The sequence below is a fragment of the Panthera uncia genome, chromosome F2, assembly GCF_023721935.1.
Source record: "Panthera uncia isolate 11264 chromosome F2, Puncia_PCG_1.0, whole genome shotgun sequence".
Taxonomy (NCBI): domain Eukaryota; kingdom Metazoa; phylum Chordata; class Mammalia; order Carnivora; family Felidae; genus Panthera; species Panthera uncia.
Window position 1 is genome coordinate 2,962,241 of NC_064812.1, and position 15,923 is coordinate 2,978,163.

The 15,923-nt window shown below is 47.2% G+C and overlaps 1 protein-coding gene across 10 annotated transcripts in view; it reads left to right on the forward strand.

Annotated features, from left to right (window-relative positions):
• PTK2 (protein tyrosine kinase 2) overlaps window positions 1-15,923 on the forward strand; it is a 232,473-nt gene that overhangs the window by 88,822 nt on the left and 127,728 nt on the right. For 8 of the 10 annotated variants that reach the window (XM_049633432.1, XM_049633430.1, XM_049633442.1 and 5 more), the window contains 2 exons: window positions 9,456-9,535; window positions 11,516-11,578. In XM_049633432.1, the coding sequence (XP_049489389.1) occupies window positions 9,456-9,535; window positions 11,516-11,578 (143 nt within the window). The other 2 variants (XM_049633437.1, XM_049633436.1) reach the window with 2 other exon arrangements.

A 15,923-nucleotide genomic window follows, 5' to 3' on the forward strand; every position in this document is an offset into this window, starting at 1 on the left:
CGTGTCTCTTGCCTTCCTGTGTGCTCTCCACATGAGCTCCCGGCCCCTTCACCCCCGCTCTGCCTCCTCCTGTTCCTACGCTTTCTCTTCTTCAGCCTGCCCTCTTTTTAACCTTCTGCATTTAGTTATACAGTTTTAGACAGTCCCGAAAATATGCTAAAGCATCACTTAAAGTATCTCTCCCCTAATAATTACTTTCATTTCGCATATAATTTTGTAATATTCTCCCGAGTACCTGTATTTTAAAAGAAATACAAGTGTAGCTGTAATCCCACCCCTTCCCCGTGTCGATGGCTCATCCCAGCCGGTGTCTTCAGGCCTAAGTGACAGGAAACAGAGGGAGGTAAAGGCGGCACTCAGACTACAGGGGAGGAGGACAGAGGGGCGGAGGGGAATGCTGTTAGTTGTCACAGCTCCTGATCGGCAGGTACGGGAGGGGCCACGAGCATGGCCTTGTCCTTCCGGTTGGGATGTGGCACCGCTGGCAGCTTTATAAGTAAAAACAGTCGAATACTGGCAATTTGATATTCAAACCAATAATTCTCCTTCCAGGGGCTTATTCTAAAGAGGTGAGATTCACACACGTGTAGGTACAGGACGCTCCTTGGAGCGTGGCAGTAACAAGACGGAAAGTGGAACCGTGGCAGAGGTCTGTCGGGAAAAGCTTGGTTAATACACTCCTCCGGGTTTCCAATGTTCGCATCCACCCTGAGGAGGGAAGCACAGCTCTGCTCACGGAGGGGGAGGCTCGCCTGTCAAATGCTGGCGCGTAGCGCAGGCTGTGCGTAAAATACGTAAAACATGTAATGTTATCCACTCATGGGAAAAAATGGATGTATTTGTACTTCCATTTGTTTTGGAAATAGTATGATTTTTGCCCTGCTGCTTCAGTAAGTACTTGTCTATTCATTTGACTTCCTGTGGTCACTTCGAGTGCAGCATCTGTCCTGTTGCGCGTGTGGACATTCCGGGGCTGTTCCAGGTAATCCGCGTGTTCTCCTGCGCGGGCAGCACCCACCTTGGGAGCAGCCTTCGTTCCGCTGTTGCAAAATCAGTTAGGAATTCAGAACGTTCTCCTGCTTAATCGTGCACGCGCCTGCACACACACAGTGAATGCAATCTTGGCCCTTCAGCTATTTATAGCCAAGGTCTATTCAACTGAGAATGGAATTGAAATATTTTGTAAGAACTTGAGTGTGGAAATTGTCACTGAGTTCTGAGATAAATTATCTTATACAGGCCTCAGAGCCAAATGACACCCATTCTGTAACTTCTAAAATCTTTAATACTTGATTCAAATAAATAAGATGTATACATATGTGCATACTTATATTTTCACTGAGTTCCAAGCTAAATGAGTCCATTTTAAGGACCCATTTAAGGGGTTCAGAATTTGATAACATTGATTCTTTTTTTTTTTAATTTTTAAAAATGTTTGTTTGTTTTTGAGAGAGAGAGAGAGGGAGGGAGCGAGGGAGGGGAAGAGAGAGGGAGACAGAGAATTGAAAGCAGGCTCCAGGCCCCGAGATGTCAGCACAGAGCCTGTCACAGGGCTTGAACTCATGAACTGTGAGATCATGACTTGATCACTGAAGTTGGATGCTCAACCAACTGAGCCATCCAGGCGCCCTGATTCTTTCTTTTTTTTTTTAAATGTTTATTTATTTTGAGAGAGAGTGCGAGCAGAGAGAAGGGGAGAGAGAATCCCCAGCAGGCTGCACGCTCAGTGCAGAGCCCAACGTGGGACTCGATCTCACAAACCGCAAGATCATGACCTGAGTTGAAATCAAGTGTAAGATGCTCAACCGACTGAGCCCCCCCCCCCAGGTGCCCCGATTCTTTTTAATTGTTTAGCTCGGTAACATCTGATACATGTATCCTTTGTAAGTTATGATGCTTAGTAAAAAAAAATGAGTACCTGTGATCCTACTCCCCAAGAGAAAAGAGCACAGCTGATGTTTCCCGGTCTGTGTCCCTGTCACATCCCCCCACCCCTGCTCCTCTACTCCATGCAGGTAACTGTGGTCCTGGGTGTCCATTGTCCTTTGGCTTGCTTTTCTTTGCTGGTTGTGACACTGTACAGTTTGTGTGTGTGTGTGTGTGTGTGTGTGTGTGTGTGTGTGTGTGTGTGGTTCCGGCCTAGGGTAACAGCTGACCTGACATCTCCCTGCCCTCTCTGCATCCCAGCATCGGCCGGACCAGGACTTTGGTGTGGTTTTGTTTGTTTGTCACCCAGCCATAGAAGCCTTCCAGAAGATGTTTAAAAAATGTTTTATTCAGCATTTTTAGTTGTTTTCAGTGAGCAGACTGTTCGAAACATTCGGTCCACTGTCTTGGTAGAAATATATATGATCATAAGGCGATTTAAAAATGTATTCCATTTGGTTCATTTCTCAAATAATTCTGAATTGTGGTTGGAGGGTTCATTTGATACTAGTTGTCTAGTCGTTCAGACTCTGTTTTGACTTGTTTCATCACCCGGCACAGGCTGAGATTTTGTCAAGATTCCGGTTTTGCTTGAGGAGAATGCCTCTTGGATTGTTGAGCACCGAGTGTGATGAAAACCCATGAATTCAAGGTTGTTAACAGTGTCGTTCAGACCTCCTGTGTGGCTCATAGTCTTTTTCTTGCTTGAACAGACGTGTTGCTGGGTACAGGGCAGGGCAGGAAGTGCTCTCTCACAGAGCTTTGATGTTTATTACTGCTGTTGAGAGGTTGACTCTCATCCTGTCTTTCTTTGAATGTGATCTGTCCTTTCTCTCTGGGCAGCTTTGAGACCTTTTCTCTGTCTTCTGTGTTTCGCAGTTTTATTACAGACTAGGTGTGGATTTCCAGTCATTTTTTTCCTGCTTGATCTGTGATGTGCACCCTCTACCTGTGGGCTCGTGTCTTTTTATCAGTTCTTGAAATGCCTTTTGATAACCACTCAGACCTTGCCTTTTCTCCCTTCTTTGTTACTCCGCCTGCGTTCTCCCTGCGGGACTATGTTAGAACCTCTCAGGCTACACTCCCTGTGCAGCCACTTCCTTCTCCCGTTTCGGCTCTTTGCCCCCCGGGAATCTGTGATTCGGATCAATCTGTCAGAACACCAGCTCTTCTCCCCCACAAACACTGGGATGTGTAATGCATTTGCTGAGTTTTTATTAAAGTTTTGTGTTCCTTCCCCCGTAAGAAAATCTGCCAGGCCATCCACTATGGCCCTTACTATTTTCTGATTTTTCTGCCTTTTATTTCTTTTTTATTTCACGTAGAGTTAATGTCTCTTCTGAATCTGAACTTCTTAGGCTTTGCATCTGTTCTGTCGGTGGTGGCTGACACTGACTCTTACTCAGTGATACGTTTCCTTGTGTGTTTCTTATGAGCTATTATTTTGCTGAATTTCCCATGTGGGAATCTGTAGGATCTAGCTTGGGGATTAGTGAACACTTCTGAGTGTTACCTGTTGTTATTTCTATTGTAGAAGAATAAGTATTTTTATTATTTTGGCTCTTTTATCAAGGTAGATACAAAAGTATTATGTTCAGTTCCTCTCTACCACCATTTCAATTCCATGAAAGAGAGAACACTTATAATAATCTATTTTAATTTAATTTAACTCCTTATTTTGAAATTCCATCTATGCCCAACTGTTCTCTATACCCCTTATTTTGCATGGTGTCATGAAGGAAGCATGTCGGTGCACTGTGCTGAGTGTTGGGTTACTAGTCGGGGATTATTTTGCAGATGCCGTTTTGTTTAAAGATGTCCTAAACGTGACTACCACCCTGAGATACTACAAGTGATTCACTTAAGTGTTTTTGACCTATTTTAGAATAGTTTGAAAGCTATTAATCAGCACACTCTAGAAATAAACTAGAATCTTGTTATAACCCTATTCACTGTAGAGCAGAAGTTTATGAAAGTAAGTTTTGATGCGAAAGCTAACGTCTCATTATAAACCAAGGGAAGTGTGTCTTACCCTGATACAAATTTGTCCTTTGCCATATAACCTTTTATTCTTTATCACTCTGAAATTTCATTTGTTAAAGGTGTATTTGATTGGCACCGTTTTGCAGATAGTAGTGGCTATTAGTTGAAAGAACCATGTCCATGTTTAGTCAAGAAATTGTCATATTGACTAAATCTGTATTGATGCAGAACTTGTATAGAAATCGTTTGGCACTGGTGAAATTTTTGGCACTGGTGAGATTTTCAGTGCTTAAGATGCATCGGTCAGACATGGGGCTGTCATTTTTTTCTCTTAAAGATAGCTTAAGATTAAAACGAGTACAGGGGTGCCTGGGTGGTTCAGCCGGTTGAGCATCTGGCTTCACCTCAGGTCATGATCTCATGGCTCATGAGTTCGAGCCCCGCATCGGTCTCTGTGCCGACAGCTCAGAGCCTGGAGCCTGCTTCGGATTCTGTGTCTCCCTCTCTCTCTGCCCCTAACCCACTCGCATTCTGTCTCTGTCTCTCTCAAAAATAAACAAACATTAAAAAAAAAAAAAACGAGTACAGTTGACCCTTGAACAAGGCAGAGGTGAGGGGCGCTGACCCCCTGCACAGTCGTAAATGCATGTACAACTTCTGACTCCCCCATAACTTAACTATTAGTAGCCTAGTGTTGATCAGAATGAAGCTTTACAGATAATAGGAACAGTTAACGTGTATTTTGTACGTTCTATTTGTATTATATACGATGTTCTTACAGAAAAGTAAGCTAAGTTAGAGACAAAAAGTGATATTCAGAAAATAAGAGAAAATATATTTACAGTACTTAATGTATTTACCCAAAAATCCACATGTAGGTGGATCTGGGTGGTTCAAACACGTGTTCCTGTGTCAACTGTATATCCATCCATTTTGTCCTAAAAACACTGTGACATAATGGTGACTTCTGTGGCAAAAGGAGCACCAGCAGGAACCTGAGAGAAGATCCAAAGGGCAGGGCTGTAACTGAACTCCGTGGCACAGAGTCTGGACTTGGCTGTGGAGACACGTGAGGCTCAGCCTGCCTGTTCCTTGTACTCCCATTTTGTTTTTACTACTTTTTATTCAGATAATTGTGTTATCACAAACTGATTTCTCTATCTGTATTTTCTTGGCTGTAAAGCTTTCTGTAAGTTAAACATCTGGAGATAGCAGCTCCAAGAGGGAGATTCTAGTTTAATACCTGACATTTTCAACTCGAGAATGATCAGCTGTCCTTTTCCAGAAAGAAGGCAAAATAAATGTAAGTCTAACGTGACTTATTAGACGGTATATTTTCTGTACTTATTTAATAGATTTAGTAATGTACATTCCTCCCTTTGTCCACTCCCATATGTTTTTATTGATTCAAGAAGCACTCATGTTATTGAGGGCGTAGGTAAACCTGCATATTTATACTGGTCAGCCCACATTCTTGATCACCCTTCTGTATGAAAGACTTTAGAAGTGCGAGGGCACTGGAAATTTGCCTTCAGTCCACCGTGGGGCCTTTGACAGACCCCACATTGGTAGGAAGACCCTGGTCGTGGAGTCCCCAGAACGACCCTCAAGCTCAGTCACTCGCTAGGACGATGTACAGAACTTGGGTTGTTTGAAAAAACTCACGGCTATAAATACGGTTCTTGCCACAGAAGGGAGTCCAAATGCACCCTATCTCTTGGAGCAGGAAATTGACGTTGTCATGTACACAGATTAATTTAAAAAGCCAAACACCAGTTTTCAGGGGTCTTTTCTTTGAAGACTCTTGCGGATGTGCTGGACTTGAGATCAGCACGACGACAGTGGTCAGGAGAAGCAGGCGGTATGCGGGAAGCCGCTACATAGGCCCCTGCAGGCAACAGGCTGACGGGGTGGGGCTGTGTTCCCCACCTGCCCCTGGTCTCCTTCCCCGTGACAGAGCTCGGAGACGGTGTGTGCACACGCTGAAGCCTGACTTACAGGGGTTGGCAGGTCTGGTGTGTGAATCCTCACTCTTAGAACACTTGCTGTGTGACCTTGGGTAAATTAAGTTTTCTGACCTTTATGTGTAAAGTGGGACTATTGACCTTGAAGAGTTACCATAAAGATTGTAAGTGACATGTGATGGGTGCCTGGGTGGCTGTCGGTTAAGCATCTGACTCTTGGTTTCAGCTCAGGTCACAATCCTACGGTTCCTGGGTTCGAGCCCTGTGTTGGGCTCTGCGCTGACAGTGCGGAGCCTGCTTGGGATTATCTCTCTCCCTCTCTCTCCCTCTCTCTCCCTCTCTCTCCCTCTCTCTCCCTCTCTCTCCCTCTCTCTCCCTCTTTCTCTGCCCCTCCCTTGAGTGCACGCGTGCTCTGTCTGTCTCTCTCAAAATAAATAAACATTAAAAAAAACCAAGAAGAAACGTGTGGAGCACCTGGCTCAGTACCTGGGCCCTGGTAAGTGCCCCTCGAATCATAGGGAGCTCTGCTGTTACCACCTTTCTTGTTAGGCTCGTGCCGAGACTTCGCACGGGGTGATGGTGGTGCCCCACTCACGACGATGCTACCACAAGGGTGTCGTAAGGCATCACACAGAAGTCGGCCTGCCAGCGTGCCCCGTGCATTTACTGGAAGCAAGTTTGTACTCATACACACACCTACATGCTCAGTAAAGGACATCCGTATCACAAACGAAAGCCATGAATTCCACTGGGAGTTAGTAGGAGGTGAAAGGTAGTTAGGAAATGTCTTAGAAATGAACACTGAGTGTATATAACCCAGAGTCCAGAAGTAAAATCAGGATGCGAGCATGCTCGGTGGTTCCAGAGGACACCATGTCTGGAGGGACCCTCAGGGAGCGTTAGTGGGCTCTCTGTCAGTGCTCCCACAGAGGGAGGCGGCCACAGGGCTTGTGGTAAGGCTGCGGGGAGCTGAGGGTCTGTTGCGATGGCCTGTTCACGCGGGTCACTCTGCAGGACACATCAGTCACCCCAGGCCAGGGGCACACAGCTCCGAGAGCCAAGGGCAGTAGACTGTGTCTCGAGGAAAACAGCTCTCAGAGCTTTTAAGTCATGTTCAGAGAGGGATCTTCTACAGAGATTGTTCAATTAGGATTTTCCCTTTTTGCGTTTCTGCAACTAACGTGAATTTGGTTTTGACGAATGAAATAAAGCACGTGTTGTATTTTTCCACCTGTGAAAACTGTTTAGAAATTGTTAAGCTTTAAGATAAGTTTGTTATGACGACTTTTACTCCTCATGTTACCGATGCTCTGCTGTGGTTTCTTTGAAGTCCACACCAGACCATAAACCGAGATCAACAGTTTCAGTCAGAACAACCGTGCTATTTCTCTCACTCCTGTAAACACATGTCTGGATTTATCTCTTGTGCCTTTATTTCTTGTTCAATGATAAACCTACTTCTGACGCAAAAACTTAGTTTTTAAATTTGGGGTTTTTTTGTGGGTTTTTTTTTTTTTTTTTTTTTTTTTTTTTTTATGTAGGAGAAAGGACCAATTGAAGTAGAAACAAAGTGATTGTAGAATTAAAACTTTTTACTTCATTTCGTGGACTGAGTAGATCAGTCCCACTGACTCAGTCTTCAGCGCCCACCACTGCCAACTATAGAAGTTACTGTCGCTTCCTTACACGGAAAATAGTATTTACACACGGAGGTACCCAAACCCCACCTTGAGCCCTTTATTAATTGATTCATTTGCCCGCTCACTCGTCAGGAGATATTATTGACCAGCTCGCTCTAGGTGCTAGTGCAGAACATGAGGCAGAGGTTTTGAGAGGAAACGGTGTTCAGATCAGAAGTGCCAGATGGCTGGCCACTGCTGGGCGAGTGGCCGTCGCTCCTCCCCTGCGAGAGAGGAGTGAGTAGGTGAGCACCGTTCACACCGGGTTCTAGAGTCTCAGTACACTGACGAGGATGTTCCCGTCCGAAGACTCTTCTCTTCCCTGTAAGAAAGACTGTGGCGAATCGGCTGGAGGAAGTGGGAATCCGTGTGTCAACGCACTTCCTAGGCAGACGCTGCCGAGCTCCCGGGCAGTCTCCGCTCCCCGTGCGAGGTTCGCCGTCCTGGACTGAGGCCGAGCGTACGCTGTCGTGTGGTTTCTCCTGTTGGTCAGCAGTAGGCACGGACAAGGACGCGGTGGTTGGTTCCTACGTGTCGGTTTTGCCAGGCAGGCAGAATAAAGGGTTGATGACAGACCGAGAAGTTGAGGTTCTTTGTGAGGGAAAGTCGTGATGACAAAATCTCTAATGCAGAGGAGACAGAGTGACGAACCGGGGTGTAGAAATCCTTTGAGCGGGTGAACCGACAGGCTAGGAGGTAATAGTTGAAGAGCAGGATCTTTGGAATCTGTTTCAAGGGCCAAGGTCAACACACTTTATCTGTAGAGGGCCCAAGTGTAAATATTTTAGCGTTGAGCCAAGAGGCAAAACCAAGGCTTTTGGAAATACTTCTCTAATAAGACACGAGATGGATTTCCACAGAAGTCTGCCTGGGCCAAGTTCATAATAATCGAGTGCAGTTTTTTGTAATACAGGCCTGCTAATGAGAATAATGCAGTTCCTTTTAGGGGCGTGGTAACACCTCACTAACCGAGGCTCAGAATAGTGCTCCCCATCACCGAGTCGGTTGCAGGTGTCGATCTCTTAATGCTAATCTATGAGGAGATTTTACATATTTTGTCTTGGGAGGTGTCTTCACACTGACAGGTGCTCTCAGAGCTGCCGTCAGTCCCTCAGTTACTTTAGTTGAGCGTAATCATTACGCAGAAGGTGCCTGTGGAATTGTTTTTAGATTCTGCTCCTTGTCGTAGATTTTCCACACGTTAAGACTTTGTGGATTAGTCACTTACACATGGTAGCGAGGTGGAGGCCTGTCAGTCGCGGGGCTAAATGGATTTTGAAACATGTGCATTTTCTGGGGCACCTGGGTGGCTCAGTCGGTTGAGCGTCCGACTTCGGCTCAGGTCATGATCTCACGGCTTGTGGGTTCGAGCCCCGTGTCGGGCTCTGTGCTGACAGCTTGGAGCCTGGAGCCTCTTCAGATTCTGTGTCTCCCTCCCTCTCTGCCCCTCCCCTGCTCAGGCTCTGTCAAAAATAAACAAACGTTAAAAAAAAAAAAAAAAAAGAAATATGTGAATTTTTTGTCCTTGCCATTTGGGTCCAAAGAATGCTGCTGGGACCGTAGTTTGAGTTCAGGAAATACATCCACTGCAAGTTTGCGGGGAAATGGAGATCCCTTCTGGTTTTCGTTCAAATGATGTGAGTTGCTTCTTAAGTTGAAGTGCTCGTGGAGTATATGGGTTCTTAGTAAGAGCCCGTTTTATTTCTTTAACCACTTTTTGGCATTACTCATTTTCATATCCAGCCTCTACCGTGATTATTGACACAGTGGGTGTAAAGGACCTAAAAGGCACTCTACAAGACAGATCACGGATCTACAAGATCTAAAAGACAGTCACGGAGCGAGTACCTCTGCGGCGTGCTCTTTAAAACGGCCTTGTTTCCCCGATCCCTTCCCACTGCAGGTGAAAAGTGACTACATGTCGGAGATAGCTGACCGGGTGGACCAGGACATCGCTTTGAAGCTGGGCTGCCTAGAAATACGGTAAGGTGGCAACTGTGCATGGAGGGCTTTGCTCATCATCTTCGTTAGTTTTGGAAATTATCCAGCTATCTCCATTTTTCTCATAAAGATTATTAATCAAATACCGACTAAAATCTGAGATTTTGAATTAGGTTGTCTGCTTATTTCAGGAATCTTCGGGTCTTTTAAAGAGATGTTTCATTGTAATTAGAATGGCGTGATTCGTACCATTGCACACGGGTGAGCAGGTGTGAGAGCGCACCGCAGTGATTTCCTGTGGTGACAGGTGTGCGATGTCCCAGTTGCCAGCCGCTAGCCAGTGGGTGCTGAGTGGTGCCGTGTGCGAGTGCACATCACGTAAATTGAGACATAAAGAGCCACATATGGCCAGTGGCCACCGTGTTGCAGGTTTAAGGGAAGCGGAAATCTGAGAATATGTTTCTTATTTCTGAGAACGTGTGTCACCATTTGTCATACGTTATCTCCTATGCTACCATTTTAAGATTTGAATAAAAGAATATTTTACGGTTTTCAGGTATGCTTTCAATTAAAATTTCCTCTGGGCTGCTAGTTTAAGATGAGTTGGTTAAACTAGCCACAATTTAATCACATGTCCCCAAAACAGTGATAATTCCCCCTCCATCACCATTTTTTATATTGCGTAAGGCTGTTAGATAACATTTTCTACGAGGACCCCAAGATGGTTAAGCGTGGCTCTCAACTCCTCCTGAAAATGTGTCTTCGACTGTAACCGTATATCCGAGTGACAGAGGCCGTCCGTCACTAGTGTCCACGCTCCTGCTCCACTCCCGGCCCTTCCCGGTGTTACTTAGAGGTGTCCTTGGGCACGCTTTTCTTACTACACGGTCGTGCCGTGTGTTGTCTGCAGCAGGGCTCAGGAGGCGTCAGCTTGCACGTGAGCGGTCCAGGTACCGCTCCGGCTTCTACACAGCTCTCTCCCTCCCTCCCACTCTGGCCTCCCACTCTGGCCTCCCACGGCACGTTTATCCGTCTCCTCTGCGTCCTGCTCGGTACCAGTGGCTTTATTATGAAATACGATGCTGAAGAAAAAGCTTGACAGATTAGCCACTCCACTAACCACCCTTCCTTCAACCCCCCCCCCACCCCCCGCCATGGACAGAAAGCAAGAGAACAAATTATGTGACCCAGTTGGGGCCCTTTTTAATTTTTCGTCTCAATCTAGTACTTTCCATCTTAAATAGGCCAAAGAGAAGCCAATTTAAAAAACAAAGCCAGTATTTCTATTATTACAGACAGGTTTGAAACAGAGTCTTGTTCTATGAAATTACTTGAGGGGATGTGCAGTGTCCATGTCTCCCAAAGCGTCTCCCACAGCAGCTCCAGCCGGGGCTTATGCTTTTGTGTCGAGGGAACCCCCCCGCCCCCCAACTCAGGGCAGGTTTTGTAGAGACAGGACTTGGTTCCAGCAAGACCCGAAACTGCTTGAACGTGCAGTTTGGGGTAAGAAGGTAGAATTCAGACTGTGAACATTCAGAGTGGTGGACGGCACTTACCCAAGAGGAGCCCGGCCCCTCTGTCCCGCCAGAGTATCTGTCCCGTTACTGCCCGTGCGGTTGGCCTTCGTGGCCCACTTGCGTCTGCAGCAGCGGGCGTGACGCTCGCCTGGCCGCAGCAGGAGTCCGCTGTCCCTTAGCTGTCTTGCTCGTAGGTGCAGTCTCTGGAGAAGGGACGAGGACAGCAGGCAGCGGACCTGGACTCTCGTGTCTCCTCTTTACCAAGAGTCCAACCTGCTTCACGTCAGAAGAGAAAGTCAGATTGTCCAATAGGGACGAAGTCTGTGTTAACTGACCTCGGCCTCACTGGGGCACGGGAATGATGCTGGAGGTCAGATCCGGTCTCTATCACATAGTTTATCCGGGCATTTGCGGCTGAGCCACAAAGTGGTTACTGTTTAGCAACATGGAGATTCCTCGTAGTAATTCCTCATTTGTGTGTAAATGTGTGTCTTCCCCATTTTAGGCGCTCGTATTGGGAGATGCGAGGCAACGCGCTAGAGAAGAAGTCCAACTATGAGGTGTTAGAGTGAGTACCCCGTGCCGCGAGCACCTTCAGACCCCGGGCTTGCTGTTTACTTCAAGTTCACTTCAGAACCTGAAATACTACTGCTTCTAAAACCATTAGATCTGGAAGAAGGAAAGTTTTTCTAAGGAAAGCATTCTTCATAACAGCAATTGTGTGAACTGACAGTTTAATTTTTTGACAGATGTCGTCAGGCCATTGTATCTCTGTAGATTGAATCACACTGGGGTGAAGTTTCACTTGTAGTTCGCTTCGAATTCAGAATTACCGATTCAGCCTTTATTTATGTTCTCCAGATACATTTACAAAGGGATTTTTCCAAAACAGTGAGATGTGTGAGTTCCTTTTTGCTCATGTATCAGAATATTTAGAATAACTGGAAAATTTTCTGATAATGGAGTTAACTTATGTCTTAGACTGTTGTATTAGTTTGTATTAAATGCATGTGAGCCATGCTGGAGCCTGTGTCTGGGGAGGCTGGAATTCTGTTCTTCATCTTTTTGATAATTAGTGCGGCAAAAGAGAGTTGATGTTTATTATGTCCCGGTAAAGGCCGCTGTTAGCTTGATTAGCAGTGGTGCCACGTGTGGCCAACACTAACTTTTTCTGGCTCTGTTATTACTGAACTAACTCCTTGTGGTATTTGGGAGACGTGGCAAAATAAAGTAAAAGGTTGTCCGTCACTACCCTGCTGTGATAGCAACTTGAACTGACTCCGCATGTTGCTTGGACTCTCTTGGAGCCCGACCCCTGCCACACAGGGGAGGACCCCTGCCATTTTGACAGCAAGATTTTGCAGGGGAGGTGGTCATTTACATATAAAAGTAGAAAATAAACATTTTTGGGACTTAGTTACAGAGCAGGTACAACCATTTGAGGTAATAACTGGTTGTAGTAGATGCGATGGTTATTTTTTATAATTAACATGAGCCTCCTTTCTGCCAGGCTGTGAGGGCTGAATGAGTACCACCTGGGCCGTCTGTCCTGTTTGAGGCTCTGAGAGCCAGTTCACGGCCTGATTTCTGAATGCGGTGTGTCCGCCTGGGGTCCGTGACCGCGTGCAGCACAGAGGACACTTCCCAAGTGCTCTGCCTGTGTTTATCTGAACACCATCTATACATATGTTGTGCCCCTTAACCGACAGGGTAGGGTGAACAGCAGTTGGTTGGAGACGAGTGAAAGAGTTGAGATCAGCTAGGATGTCTTAGCAGGCAGAATTATTTTAGGTAGAATTTTTCCTGACGTTTAGTAGACGGCGTAGAAGCCGTGATGCCATTAATAACCTAAAAAGAGAGCAACTAACATTCACTATGGTTTCGATTTTTGTTTACAATTGCCACATTCTTCAGCCTTCCAGACTCTTGGTGCTTAAAATACAGGTGACCAGAATCGGAGGAATCACTGAGGATCTTGTCTTAGACGATACTGGGCTTGTCCTCAATTCGAGTGGAGGTTCAGGAAAAGCAGGAATAGTTTTACCTATTTGGTTATTTGATTATTTGGTTGGTTGTTCCTTTGTCCGTTTAGCTTTTACTCGTTAGTTCACTTAACAGACGTCACCAGGCACCTGCCGAGCCATTGGCCGCCGAGTGCTGGAGACTCAGAGATGAATCATGCAAACTGTCTGCCCTCAGGAGGCTCGCGGCTAGAGGCTGGGCTCCGACAAGTAAGCAGGATCGTGGAGTAGTGTGCTAGAAGCCGAACTAGCAGTACTTGGAGGACGCGTGGGGGGCCTGGTACTTGATGTCTGACGTGGTGTCACAGCAGGTGTGGTCACCCCGTCTCGGAGAAGGAATGTGGGCAGGTGCGATGAGACTTTGTGAAGGCGCACAAACAGGAACAATCAGACAGCAGCTAGAAAACCCTCAGTTCACTGTGAGGGGGCGGGTCCTTCTTCACAAGGGCTTGGTCCTTGACATCGGCGGCCGGCTGCTGAGCCCTCTTAGGCGGGACAGTGGTTCGAGGAGGTTTGTGATTCAGAGCTCTGTATTTGCGGGATTGGAATTTTATTAATGAAAATTAAAAATAGAAGCAAAGAACCAAGACACCTCGCATCCCCCCTGTCCACTTGAGAAGGAGCGAGGCGGTGTCGTGGGCGTAGCGGCCCCAGCAGTCAGGAGGGCGGTGGCCAGAGCTGGAGTCTGTGTGCCTGGCTGGCTGGTCGACTTGGGTAAGGAGGCTAAGGAGGGATCCCAGGGCTCTCCTGGTTTCTGTCCTGGGCCACCAGGGATACTGGTCACAGGAAGAGGTTCTGTTTGTGGAGGACCTAGTTCTGAGGGAACCTGCATGCTTTTTAATGTTTTTAATGTTTATTTATTTTGGAGATAAAGAGACAGAGCGTGAGCAGGGGAGGGGCAGAGAGAGGGAGACACAGAATCCGAAGCAGGCTCTGAGCTTTTCAGACACAGTGTCCGACGCGGGGCTCAAACTCACGAACCGCGAGATCGTGACCTGAGCCGAAGTTGGATGCTTAACCAGCTGAGCCACCCAGGCGCTCCAGGAAACATGCAGGTTTTTTAAATGAAAAGGAAAGAGAAATGTGGGCTTAGGGCTAGAGGGGTGAAAAGCCAGCGGGTAGGTAGATATGACGATCTGAAGAGGTCTGGCCCATGGTGGATAGTGCCATGAAGTCTGAGAAGGTCCCGGATTATAAATCACCTGGCCGTTAGTGACAGGGTACAGAAGCCACCTGTGCACGTCCTTGGGGTCACCACGGAAGCCCGTCTTGTTGCAGTGACTGGGAACAGATGGTGTGAGCCGTATCCGCCCTGTGTCTGCGAGGCCACAGCAGGAACTGTGATGTCACAGGATGAAGGGAGCCAGGCATACTGTAAAAGGGACACGGAGCACAGGACATCAGGGGCCCAAGTGAAACCTCCACGGACTGGGCATTGACGCATCTGTAGCAGCGAGGACAGATAGTTGGAAGAAGGAAAATGAAGAAGCAGGTATCCGTCAAGGCGGGCTGGTGGCTGCTCTTATTTGCAGACAGGAGTTTTCAGTTCAAGGTCTGTTTGAAATGAAAGTCAAAGATCGCACTAGAGTTGGAAAAAGTTGGCTTATTTGTAAAGATGACAGAAATTGAGGTGACAGGAGCAGAGGACCCGGGTGGGGCCCCGATGGGTGGGCCCGGGAAGTGGGGACTGTGGGGTACTTACTGTCCAGGCAGGGGCCTGTGCTCCTGTTACGGGAGAAATGGGCGCAGCACGGTTTCGGGATCACGCGCCTTGTTAGAGCGTGTGGGGGAAAAGCGGAGTTAGCCGTTACGACGAGGGGAATGTTGCGTGCTCTTACGCAGGTCTGCTGTTTACGTAGAGCAGACACGCTAGGTAAGGAAGAGCGGGGCGGATGTGGGGGCTGGAGTTCGGGGTGTGACCGTGCTGCTCCCTGCGTTGCTGTGGTCAGCCTCCCTCTGGTGGGCCCGCGAAGTCGTGTCACTTGTGTGGCCGCCCTCTCTCTGGGCGACGGGCCGGCCGAGACGCTCCTGCGGCCGAGTATCTGGGCCCAGGTCCCGCTTGCACACGGACTGTCCTCACTGTGTGCTCCGGGGTCCTCGTGCGGACTTGTGCCGGCCCCGACTTCATGTATGCCCGTCCTTCCCGCTGTGATCACGGTCCGGCCGGAGCTCGCCAGGCGGCATGAACACCATACTGTGTACGGTCACTGCAGAGTTTTAGTAAGAAGAAAGCACATAAAGGAATTTCAGGGTGCATCTGTTAACTTAGCTTTGAGCCTTTGGAAGTAAATAGTTTTTACGTGTGTACAGAGATAGTAATACATTCCAGCCGGAGAACATCGGAACCACCCCGTCACCTAACGTAAAAGTGTGTGGATCCCAGCAGTTAGTGTCAGCCACCTTCGCGGTCTCAGTCTTCACGAATATTCTTAGCGCATGCAGCATGTGGTTTAACAGACGAGCAGCCTGGAGACACGTTTTGAGTGACTGCACATCAGCGCCTCCGTCCACCAGACGGGTGAGGCGCACGAGGCGATGTTCGTTTGGCCTGTTGGACAACAAATAATAGCTTGTTTTATGTACTTCAGGCCGATTACTGTTGAACACCTTCCCATACGTGGGCCACTTCATATTCCTTTTTTTTTAATTGGCTGTATTTCTTACCAGTTTTTCCAGTATATTTATGTTTTTTTCTTAAGAGGTTTTTGTCATATTAACTGTGTTTATAGTATTTGTTCTGTATGTTCTTCCCAAATTGTCTTTGTCCGTCAACTGCGATCAGACGGCTTTCATCACACAGGACTTGTTCTTATTTTGTGTTTTATTGTTTGTGGGTTTTTTTGAGAGAGAGAGAGAGAGAGAGAGAGAGAGAGAGAGCGCGCGCACATGTGC